This window comes from Electrophorus electricus, chromosome 20 (assembly GCF_013358815.1).
Source record: "Electrophorus electricus isolate fEleEle1 chromosome 20, fEleEle1.pri, whole genome shotgun sequence".
Lineage (NCBI taxonomy): Eukaryota > Metazoa > Chordata > Actinopteri > Gymnotiformes > Gymnotidae > Electrophorus > Electrophorus electricus.
Genome location: NC_049554.1, coordinates 2,618,893 through 2,631,017, shown reverse-complemented (window position 1 = coordinate 2,631,017; position 12,125 = coordinate 2,618,893). Strand labels below are relative to the sequence as shown.

At 45.3% G+C, this 12,125-nt stretch overlaps 2 protein-coding genes across 8 annotated transcripts in view; one reads left to right on the top strand and one right to left on the bottom strand.

Moving 5' to 3' along the window:
* Nucleotides 1–4,843: 4,843 nt before the first annotated feature.
* On the top strand, nt 4,844–7,838 carry myog (myogenin). Of its 2 annotated transcripts, XM_027020014.2 has the most exons (4): nt 4,844–4,997; nt 5,509–6,428; nt 6,978–7,083; nt 7,219–7,838. In XM_027020014.2, the coding sequence occupies exons 2-4, from the start codon at nt 5,709–5,711 to the stop codon at nt 7,332–7,334; spliced, it is 942 nt and encodes a 313-aa protein (XP_026875815.2). In that variant the 5' UTR covers nt 4,844–4,997; nt 5,509–5,708; the 3' UTR covers nt 7,335–7,838. The 2 variants fall into 2 exon arrangements, with proteins under 2 accessions (XP_026875815.2, XP_026875816.2); XM_027020015.2 differs by lacking the exon at nt 4,844–4,997 and having other exon boundaries at nt 5,397–6,428.
* Nucleotides 7,839–8,898: 1,060 nt separating this feature from the next.
* Nucleotides 8,899–12,125, bottom strand: part of ppfia4 (PTPRF interacting protein alpha 4) — a 64,090-nt gene continuing 60,863 nt past the window's right edge. For 3 of the 6 annotated variants that reach the window (XM_035520421.1, XM_035520423.1, XM_035520422.1), the window contains exons 28-30: nt 11,681–11,861; nt 11,558–11,601; nt 8,899–10,642 (exon numbers count right to left, since the gene is read on the bottom strand). In XM_035520421.1, coding sequence (XP_035376314.1) covers nt 10,427–10,642; nt 11,558–11,601; nt 11,681–11,861 — 441 coding nt within the window. In that variant the 3' untranslated portion in view covers nt 8,899–10,426. Of the gene's footprint in view, nt 10,643–11,261; nt 11,353–11,557; nt 11,602–11,680; nt 11,862–12,125 lie in introns of all 6 variants that reach the window. The other 3 variants (XM_035520424.1, XM_035520426.1, XM_035520425.1) reach the window with 2 other exon arrangements.

Below are 12,125 nucleotides of genomic sequence, written 5' to 3'. Positions count from 1 at the left end.
CTGATGCATGTGTTTAACTGTCATTAAAAAAATAATGAAATAATGCAACCACTCCTTACTCCAAAAGTAAAAAAAAACCAAAAAAAACCTTTTCTAATAAAACACAAAGAACTTTTTTACTCTAGTTGTATATATTTTCTCTGAATGTATGTATTCTGGACCATATGGAAAAATTCTTTGTTTAATTTCATCACACAAGAATACACACACGCACGCACACGCATGCAGACAGAAACGCCGTCTTGTTGATACATTATCTGTGCGATTGGGTGCGTGTCATACAGTGCAGAGCATTGGCTGGTGAAGAATAAGTCATTGTTTGACAGGAGCAGCTGTCTTCTCTGCTCTTCATCGTGACAGGGCGCTCAGCCACCTGCCTTCCATTCTCCAACTATGGTAACAAACTCTCTCTCTGGTCCACCTCACATTACTGCCAAAACACTCTACTATATTGTTAATTGCCTCTATGCCTAGTTTGGTGAAAACCTTTCTGCTAGGCTGGCTGGCAATAATTATAAACATATTCAGAGAGGCGTGGTAGTGCAGAGCTGTTAGGACCTAAGCGCTCAGATGTAGAGGACCAACACAGTGGGCTGGTCATTAGGATGTTTATGGCCTTAATATTAATATTTGAATTTAAGTTATTTAATATATAGATCATATACATGAGTGAGTATACATGGAAACAGTGAGGAAATGATTGATGTGAGTCAATTAATCAATAAATGCATAAATCAGTTAATAGATAGAATGTCGATGCAACTCTAGGTGGAGTGATTGGGGGCCATCAGGGTCTTTACAATCTGTCTGGATATTATGACAATGTAACATTTGTATTGGGATGACACTTGAACATATATTTTGAATAACGCTGGTGTTGCATGAGTATTACAGTATGTGACTTCTTTGTGTATTTCCGAGCATGGTCAGTTATTTAAAACGCATTGATCCAGGAGAGAGTGGAAAGAGATTAGTGGTGATGTAGCAGACGCCACAGTGCTGGCATGAACATGCCACAGACATGGGAGCACAGCTATGGTATGACTGCCATTCTAGGCCAACCCAACACTCTAGGAAAACACCCAGCCGCATGCCACTCTCTCACACATCCCCCAGAACCGCATATCCCAGCTCGGAGGATGCTACGTGAAAGAAAAATCCACATCGGAGCTACTTGTTGAGGTCTGCTGTCTTTGTCTGCTGTCGGTCAGTGGAGTGACACCTGCCGGCTGTCACTTTCTGACACCGGTATTCCTGGAGGTAGGTCGGAGCTGTTTACATTCGGCTCCACTCCTGCCTCCTTGAGTCAGTAACTGTAACACCAGAAGGGTTTGCACTCTCGACCTCGTTTCTGTGTTGTCAGACTCTTTGGTGGCTCCAGAAACCACAGCGTTAAATGTGTCCCCACACTGACATGGGAGAAGGTCAGTGCTGTGAGAGAGCCAGATTTAAACGCAGAAGAGACCAGGAGGGAGGTGCGCGTGCCGTATTTTTGTTCGAGCCGTAAAGCCTGTGAGGGGTTCAGCTTTCCTTCATGTCCCTGCAGGAATCTGGGCTTGGATGGCAAACAAAATTTGGGCTGTGGCAACCATGGTCACCAAAAAAAAAAAAACAATTGAATTCCACCCACTTGCCTCACCCCCACTGTGACGTGAATGGCATGCTTCTGAATACGAGGGCGAGTCCTGGATTCATGGCTGTATTGGTTTCCATACGCTCCAGATATGTCTGAGCCGGAATTCAGTGTCGCTGAAGAGAATGAAAAACATCCCATGGAAGCCAGGGCAAAACAGTGACATGTCTCTGATAGAATTTGAATTCCAAACCCCACACTTAGCTACAATGTGAAAGAGAAAAATAGCATCTGGACATTCTTTATAGATCATAGACCCAAGTCTTTGTATTTGTGACCTACTTGTAATCGATCAGTTCTATTCTACGGTCATTGTGCAGTGAAACAAACAAACAAAAAAAAACCCCTCATCAGGTTTTGTCTTAATGCGGTAGAAACGGGTGACTAACACAAGCTGTATGCTACTATTATATTAAATGCGAAATGCAAAACCTTTTTTCTCTACAGGAGGTTAATGGGATGTTTTGGGCTTTGTCAGCTGTCCCAGTGTCAAAAGGCCCTTTAACGAGCTTTCCATATGGACCATGGTCATTATGCACCACTCACATAGTGATGGCTGGTTGACAGCAAACATGGCATCCATGGATGAGCTGCAAAAAGCTGCAGTGACACAGCATTGTTTACGATGTGTGCAGCACTGCTTTACCTGATCCATTTAAAATAGGATCAATGCCGTTCTATTAGTGGTGAGCAAGAGTCTTAAAGATCTGAAAGGAATGCACGCTGCCACCCGTGTTTACATGTCTCTGGACGCGTCACAATTCCTTTCGTCCATGGCTGCTCTCATATCCGGGCCTGAAGCACGGCCTGGGCTCCTGCGGTTGCTTGGAGTGCGGCCTGTCGCCGGTGTGCCGGGGGCGAGGCGGGGCGGGGCAGGGCGAGGCGGGCGGGGGAGCTCGCGGAGCAGGGATCATTCCTGTGACTGAACATGATACCACTTGCACTAAGACTCAGGCAGCTGTATATGTGCATGCCTTCCGTTCTGTTTGTTGTAGGGGATTATTAGCTGATAAAAGGACTCAGTGACTGTAGTTGTGCAGTGCCCTGTACCATCTAGAGTTTCTGCTAAATTTAAAGCCTTCTCAGAGGATCTTGAGCATTTTATATCTACCGAGGTGCCTCTGGTCAATCTGAGAAATGCATGGAATGGAATGAATGGAAATTCAAATGATGGAAGTGGACATCTAGAGACAGCAGGGTTGGTAAACAATACATTAAGAAGCTAAATGAAACATCCCTGATCTAAAATGGCTTAGTGAAAACTACTGTAAGAAAAAGAAACATCCAGTCAGTGAAGGCACAGTTGGTCTTGGCAGTAGGTCTAAGTGGTAGGTCTAAGTGGTAGGTCTAAGTGGTAGGTCTAAGTGAACATAATTATGAGAAATGGCTGACCAGTGATTGGCAGCACAGTGCTGACAGACCAGAATGTAAACTGGCAGAAGAACCCTATCACAGCTCTAGAAGGTCTACTGCTGGATCACACATTGCATCAGCCTTTAAATCTAAACCTGGTCAGTACATATGATAAAGACCCAAGAATCTTACCATGAGCAGGTCAGGACAAATGACACAGACCCAAGAATCTTAACTTTATCAGTACATATGATAAAGACCCAAGAATCCTAACAGCATTTGTACAGTCTTCGTGATCCATATGTGAATTATGTATTTGAGAGACAACTTGCATTATGATGTTACCAAATATAAACGAGCTGGCTAATTTCACTGATACTTGGTATAGCCACCACTGACTTGGGGACAAAGAATGAATGGACATCCTCAAATAGTAACTGAATAAGGAATAGGAAGGCCAATAAACAAATAAACAGGCAAATAAATAGATAAACAAACAAACAAAATAAAACGATGAATCAACCAATTAACACACACATGCACACGCAAACATATGAGTAGGTCAGGACATATGTACATACAGTGAGTACATGCACACGCACACACACACACACACACACATCACTTTCTCTAATTTCCAGGAATGCTCTTTCACTGCTTGTTCTGTTTGGAGCTGATGGGCTGGAAGGCCCCAGTCAAAGGAGAACCTGCCATGTGCTGTCTCAGAGCGCAGGATGGGCTGAGCATCTGTCACAGTCACTACACACACACACACACACACACACACACACACCACCTTTTTTTCTTTTGAGCCGAGCACGGGAGCAGTGCACGGGAGTGTTTCATGGCTAATGCGGCCACGTTCTGGGCATTTTTTCATGAGGGGCCAATTCCACCCAGGACGACCCCCCCCCCCCCCCCCCACCCCAACAGCTGTCACGCAATGTGTTGCTGCTCGTCACTGTGGAAGAGTAGAGCACTGTTCCGCTCGGGCAGGGCCGCACCTCACCTCGCAGCGACGGCCCAGTCACGCACATTCATACCGGCTGGCCACTGGAGGAGTGCTGCTGGGCATGGGCCACTTGGCCTGCAGAGGGTGCTGTTTAAGTAGTGCTGAAGACATAATAAGTCGAAATAAAAGCTAAATGACAAGAAGACGGAATTTAGGAAGTGAGGACTTCTTGAAAGACTTTAAAATTTCTCCTAGTTGAGTTCGTAACAATTCAGTCTTAATAACAATAGCATCCAACATTTGTTATTGTAACTACCACTGCCCAATTGTAGAACTGCCTTTGACGAGGAAACACTTAACAGATAGATGCCCTCTCCAGAATGCTGAGGATGTGCTTTCTGCATCAAGTGGGGTTCTGGCGATGTGTGTGCGTGCGTGTGTGTGTCTGGGTGCACACGGCTGTCACCCTGCAATCTCACCCTAGGCTTCTGCTGACAATGGGGTTAAAAGCAGGCCTGTGAGTGCCTCTGACGCGCTGCTCCCTTCCAGCCAGAGAGCAACAGAGGACTCTTTGTGCTCTGCCAGCCACCCGTGGCTATCCATCACATTTTAACCTGACAGCCAACTGCACGGCCTCCTAATCCTGCACAGGCTTGAAGCTTGGGTTACCGCACCGAGAGCACTCGCCCGGCCCATCTGCACGGCCCGGCCTGACGGCGCTCCGACACGGCCGCACGCGCCGGTGCGAGCGTGAATGACTGTCAGCATGCGGAAGGAGAGGACAGGGGCAATGCGAAAAGTGGAACGGCAGTCACAACGGAGCCGCCGCGATAAAGGCTCAGATAGCCGCTGCGGCGTCAGCGTCTGTGAAACGAGCCCAGGCGCTTCGTTAGCCGCCCGGGAGGAAGCTTGGCGGAATTTGCAAGCAAGCGAGGAGGCCGGGTGTGCCTGTAAAGGATCCGCCGCCTTCGGGGAGCCCGAGGTCACTGCCTGAGGTCACAGACAGTGACGGTCCAGCTCCCACTACCAGGCTCACACAGCACAAGTGGCAACGCTGCAGTAAGAACATGTAAACATGCTCCTGGAGGAACATATAGATGTCAGAGTCATTTAGGTGAATACGGGAGTAACGGTGAATAACACACAGGTGGGACTGATTTCAGCAGAGCTTGAAGACTGGCAGGGTACCAAACACATACTGTCCATGACTGTTGTCTTTCATTCTGTGCTGTGATCTGATGGGGTTCTAAAGTTATCAGAAGTGCACCCTGGATATTTTTATTTGATGAAGATTTAGGAGATAATCAGCATCATTACAGCCTTTTCTCAATTATATTAATGATGCATTATATATAGCAATTATATGTATATAACATATGCATATAACATAATTACAATGTATCCAAACTATATATACATAGCAAATATACATTGGATATAACATATTAAACCATATTTAACATATCAGTTATTTATATCACATTTTTTCTTGAAAGAGTTTGATGGTGAATAGCATAAGCTAATTAAGGCTCTTTCAAATCTCCAATGATGTGTTTGATTTTTCTGACAGTGAGATCACAATTCTGGACTTTCAGTGGAGGTCTGACACCACGCCTTGAACAAAACTGGGCCCCGAATCCTCAGGAGATAGGTGGGGAATGAACAGAGATGTAAAGTTTAGATGTGTGGCAACAGCTAAACGTGGGGTCAGGTTTCTCTGGGTCCTGGCTATATTTAACCTAGTGATCTAACACCAGGCGGAGGGTTTAAATGCCACTGCTGCAGTTGGTGTGGAGCAGTTGTCACCCACAGATCTTTCTCGGCACGAGCTTGGGGATCCACGCGCAGTGTGCACGCCGCCACACACCCCGCAGGACGTACGACGCGAACCCGGCACGGAGGACGAGAGCCGCTGGAGCCACCGGAGTGCGCGGCGCAGCTGTTGCCGAGATGGAGCTTTTCGAGACCAACCCGTACTTCTTCCCCGACCAGCGCTTTTATGAAGGCGCCGACACCTTCTTCCCCTCCCGGCTGAGCGGGGGCTTCGAGCAGGGTGGATACCAGGAGAGGGGCGGCGTGGTGGGGCTGTGCGCGGACAGCAGGCTGCTACCTGGAGGCGCGGCAGGGCCCGAGGACAAGCTGTCTCCGGCGCCGGCGCTGGGCCTGCCGCTCTCGCCCGGCCAGGAGCAGCTGCACTGCCCGGGCAGCTGCCTGCCATGGGCCTGTAAGGTGTGTAAGCGCAAGTCCGTCAGCGTGGACCGACGGAGGGCGGCCACGCTGCGGGAGAAGAGGAGGCTGAAGAAGGTGAACGAGGCGTTTGAGGCGCTCAAACGCAGCACTCTGATGAACCCCAACCAGCGGCTGCCCAAGGTGGAGATTCTACGTAGCGCCATCCAGTACATCGAGAGGCTCCAGGCGCTGGTCAGCTCCTTCAACCAGCAGGAACATGAGCAGACTGGACTTCCCTACCGGGGCTCGGCGCCGCAGAGGGTGAGTCCAGCTGTCCGTAGATAGATCATGCTGAGGACTGAGTTTGAGCAGAACGTGTTGTGAATCCAGGGCGGTTAGGACAAACATTTATTTGCCAGCCAGTGAATTTGCAATATGAGTAAATTTCAACATACGATTCTAAGTTTTTCTTCCTAATTCTAAACTCTTGATTGATAATGAAGTGGGAGTTCACGTTAGATTATGTTAATATAGAGGGCAACTGATAAAACATCCAACAAACAAATAAATAGACTTAACATGCATGTCAAGATTATCATTGTCATAGAAATGTTTTATTAGTTACAGATTTATAAAAGAAATAATAATCGTTAAGATTCTTCAAGATTTTATCTCATGGGATACTTCTACTGAAAACAGTTTGAGGAATACCCAATATGCAAGACCGATATTCTTAGTTTGAATGAACACTTTTACTGTATACTACAGAACAGTTTAGTTGTAGTGGGGCAAATGTGGTTTGCTTACCATCAAGTGGTTCTGTTTGCATGTGGGTGTGGCATTATTCTGACTGACGTGTGTATGCGACAGGTGTCCTCCTCCAGTGAGCAGGGCTCCGGCAGCACCTGCTGTAGCAGCCCGGAGTGGAGCAGTGCGTCGGAACACTGTGGCCCCGCCTACAACTCCACCCATGAAGGTACGACCGGCACAGCCGCACCTTGTTGAACTCAGCGCGAATCATGGCTCTCAGTCGCTGAGATCAAGCAGGAGCAGAAATGGTGTCGCTCAGAGGTTTGGGGCTTTAATGATCTTACCTGTTTTTCTTCTCCAGATCTTCTGAACGAAGACTCTTCAGATCATGCCAACCTGAGGTCTCTGACATCTATTGTAGACAGCATCACAGGCTCAGAGGCCACACCAGTCGCATACTCAGTGGACATTAAATGAAGAAGAGTAGGTGTGAAGGTACACTGGAGGTACATCATGAAGTCCAGGTCCAAAAAACCTCTAAACGGCAGCACTACCTAGAACACCCAAACCAAATATGAACCCAAATGAAGCCACAGAAGCCCCATGGGTACTGTTTCCAAGTAAATTTAGTGGTCCACAGCAACTATTTCCAATTTTTCTCTTATGTTTGGAAGAGGTTGAAGCTAGCTAGTCTAGACTTCATATAGGCGAACAGACTGACCTTATGTCCTTTCAAACCTTTCCTTGATCCTTTTGTTTTTGCATTCTGTTTGTGTGTGTTATGCTTACCAACAAATATTAATTTGTGGGGCCAATGTTTTATGACCGTTTTGACCAATATTTGCTTAATTTAAACTAGTTCCGAAATGCCATGTAAATACGTTCCTATTTTCTACAGAGTGGTTTTGCTATTTTATTTTCTATTCTTTGTTTGGAATAATTTATTTGGACTTTTATAATAAAGATTGTTGTGTATTTGTACATGTATTTTACAATTCCTCATATTTGTGTCTTGGCTCAAAGAAAAATACTGACAGTTTCAATCCAAAACACATCATAAAAGATTAAAAACTATTACATTAGTTAAATATTTATTTCAAATATTTATATATATTTTATATATATATATATATAATCTTTCTTGACAGCTTTATACATTTACAGTTAAAGAAGAAAAGGAGGCTAACATAACCTCAACAGTACCTACTAAACAAAATCTCCTGCTGAAATCAAAAAAGAAATCTCACTGGAACAGACTCTCTTGTGGAATCTGAAATAACTACTGCATACATAATTCTGTATACAAACAGGCTATTTACACTAACGATTTAAACCTACACACATGCACACAAAGATCGAAATATGAGAGTGAAAGAGAGCAAGTGTGAGAGAGAGAGAGAGAGAGAGAGAGAGAGAGCTGCACCTGTCTTACACTTCACATTACTGTCAAGAATTAGAGGAACAACAGAGCATAAATGCTACCAACAATCACAGGAAGACACACTGCAAAGCTGATGACTTCAGTTAGTGTCAGTTCGACCTTTGCACACGTCATTTGTGTACTGAACTGGGGCGACGTCTTAGTAGTGGTATGTCCCCAACACGTGGGACTGGCCCAGGTCAAGGCAGAACAATTCAGTGTCTCGCTCTGGCATTAGAGAAGTAGTTTGGATGTAAGGTTTTGTAAGTAGAGAGACAAAGAGAAGAGCATCAGACCAAAAGATCCAATAAGATGCACAAATACATCTGAGCAAAGAATCAGTGAACTGGCTGTATTAGATCAGGCACGCTCGGCAGATACGGAGGTATATAAACAAAACAAACACAAAGAGCAGCAAACTACAGGATTTCAAGTTCAAGTGCTCAACTGATAGACTCCTCAGCTGTGTGTGATGACAAAGAGTGCATGGGGGGGCATAAAATGATTGTCAGTTAAGTGGCACGCACACAGTGATTTCTCTCCTGTCTCCTCGGTCAATAGAGTCCTAGAGAGAAAATATATGCACTCTGAGACTACTAATAATTCACACATAGTATGATATGACCTTGCTATGACATATGTCGTACCATCGTTTATTATATTAATTTGATGATTGGGGCAAAGTGATTTGTTTAGTCTCACATATTCACTGTTCTTCATGGTGTTCTATAGCACTTTTTAGGTGAAAAAGGCTCAAATAACCAGCATTGTGACAGGCTTGGAATCAAATACATATACATATGGTATACTTCCATACATACACAGTTAAAATACATATCCATATCCACACACACACACACACACACACACACACACACACACACACACATGCATACATACATACATAAGTAAAATAGCTGCTGCAGAGGCACACTGAACTTCTCTTGTAAACAAAACGAAACAAAACAAAACCAACCAACCAGTTGAATAAATAAAAACATATAGAACCAAAGTTTGAGCTATACGCATTCACAACATTTTGCCAGTGTGATTAGTTAATGCAGAACACTTTTTAGTTTCTAAAGGGATTGAGATTGCGATGGTGGGGTAGAGTGTCTGCAAACACTTTCATTTCAGCAGCACACTCAACGTTTCTCTCCAGGAATCTGAACACGAGCTCAAGCTCAAGTGCAGAGCATTTTGCTGCATTTGTGTATAAGGCTTTGCTGTAGGCTTGGTGATGATGGATGTCTATTGTTTTCACTGTTGCCATAGTACATGTCTGGATTTGTGAGCTTTTCTCAGATATGGGGGGCTTCGTTACTACTGAGCTCATTAACGCCTCTTTGCTTTGTGTATTTACAATGAACTCGTGTGGACGAGCACTGCTGAGGTAATGGCAAACACAAACTGGGGTTTTGAAATACTGCTGATTCTGCAGCCCTTAGGCACAGATCTGGCCCAACTCTCCACTAGCCAGATCTTAATATTCACATTTATAAGAATAATAGCAAAACTGGTCTCAGGTCAGCGTGAAAGGGCAACTTTCACCAACACCATCTAAAACAGTGGCTACAGGTTTTAGTCAGCTACCAGACAAAGAGTTTAAACAAACAAAAACAGTCACAACTGAGACAGATTTTCAGTATTCATACAGTCATGATTTACAACCATATACAACTCTCCATATATGTGTGTATATATATGTGTGTGTGTGTGTGTGTGTGTGTGTGTGTGTGTGTGTGTGTGTGCGTGTGTGTGTGTAAATGTGCGTGGGTGTGTTCTATAAAAAAAGATATTATACTTCATTTTATATACATAAAGAGACATTGAATATCTTGCATAACCAGTAAGGGGAACCCTTACATAGTAAATTGCAATCAACACACCCAAGGAAGTAGACTAGAACCGACAGACTAGGAGCCAAGTACACCAATTGAAAACAACCAGCACAATGACTAAATAACTTGTGGTTACTGGGAAGTGCCTGACGTGACGACATATCTCATCTCAAAGCAGCTACGCAACAAACGTGTGTCGGTTCCAAGTTTAGTCGTTTTTTTAGATTAATTTTGTTTTGTTTGCTGTTGTTGCTGCTGCTGTTGTCTTGTTCCCCTTGTATTGCACGATGTCCATGAAAGCACTGGTTTCATTGGGCAGGAGGAGGAGCCAGGAAACCCCTCCCACCATGGAGAGCACTGGTTTTGGTGGGCAGGAGGAGGGGCCAGGAAACCCCTCCCACCATGGAGAACACTGGTTTTGGTGGGCAGGAGGAGGAGCCAGGAAACCCCTCCCACCATGGAGAGTTTGGCACATCATTCCCGAAAGGCTGGGAGCTCGTGTCCATACAGGTAGTGGGAATGCACTAACAGAGAAGAGTAGGAAACACACGAAGGTCAGAAGTGGTAATGCATGGCTTTCACTCAACAATGGAAAAGAAGATTGATAATAATAATAATAATAATAATAATAATAATAATAATAATAGTGTTTTATTTATAGAGTACCTTTCACAGACTCAAGGACAAAACAAAAGACAAGCCATTGACAATATTAAGAGAAGCTTTAAAACAGGTTAAATGATTAAAACCTGCAAATACAGTTTAAAAAGTAGAAAAACACTAAGCGAACCAATGAGTATTGAGTTTCGTTTGAAACTGAAAAAGGAAAGACTACTTCAAGCTCAGAGGTGCTGAGGTAGTGCGTTCCAGAGTTTGGGAGCAGAGACACTGAAGAGCCAAGCCTTTTGCACGAGTAAGGTGAAGGTCTGAAGGTTAGCCTCTATGAGCTGCAACTCATTATGTCAGCTCATTTACAGGGGACAAGTTCCTCAGACAGAGGGTAAGAGGTGATTCTCTAATGAAATATTATTAAAAAAAAAAAACAAAAAACTGAAGACAAACCTCAAAAGAAACACCTACCAGCACCAATGACTCACTCAGTACCAACTCATAACAATGTAGGACCTTCCCAGAGCAGCTTACCTGGTAAGAAGAGTGTGGTTAGTAAAGCGGAATTAGCAGGAGTAAGTCCTGATGGCAGAGGGGTCAAGTCTCGGAGGGGGTGGGGGTCCGGCTAAAGCACCGCACGGACAGAGGGGAGACGACATGCAATGAGGTGAGAAGAAAGCAGCAAAAGGGCTTTTCTTATCAGCAGGGCCGGGGTTAGCAATTCTTTTCCCCCTACACCTACACTTAACACCGGAGGCACGCGTTAAAGTTAGTACAAGACTACGATCCTAGCTCTGGTGGGAATCTCAAGCCATTCCCAGAATACTCACACGCATCCTTATATCTGCGGCAGAAGTGCTTCGTGCGGTGGAGCCTGTGGTCGAAACGTTATGGGTCATGCTAGCGCCGCTAATGTCGTGAGCCACGCTGAACTCAGCCCCGCCCTGTCCTACCTTCCGGCTGCAGCTGTTTCCTGTGCATGGCGGCCACGGAAGAGGGGATGGACATGGTGGTCAGACGGAAGCCCGCGGGCAGCGTCTCCATGGAGCCAGGCATCATTCCCAGGCCTTGGCCTTCCCGCGGCCGGAAACGCTTCCTCCACGACGGGGACCTCCGGAAAGACTTATCGTCGCTCTGGGGGGGGGGAGAGATTTTCCGAATGTGTACAGACACGGCATCGACTAGGATGACAGATTCATTCGCGTCGTCAGACGTTTGCGCTACACTGAGAGAGAGATCGATAATGGAGGAGCAGGGCTGCAGATGGACTTGGACAGTTAATCACCAAACTTGGTGGAGTAATTTGTTTGTTTGGAAGGGCGGTAACCAGAGGTGCAGCGCACACTCCTGTGACAGCAAGTCTGGCTTTGCAGACGATCTTCATAAGAGTTCTGAACT

Coding starts and splice junctions, on each gene's coding strand:
- myog (XM_027020014.2), top strand. CDS start 5,709: ATGCCACTGCTGCAGTTGGTGTGGAGCAGTTGTCACCCACAGATCTTT. Junction 6,429..6,977: donor GGGGCTCGGCGCCGCAGAGG/GTGAGTCCAGCT, acceptor TGTATGCGACAG/GTGTCCTCCTCCAGTGAGCA. Junction 7,084..7,218: donor CTACAACTCCACCCATGAAG/GTACGACCGGCA, acceptor TTTCTTCTCCAG/ATCTTCTGAACGAAGACTCT.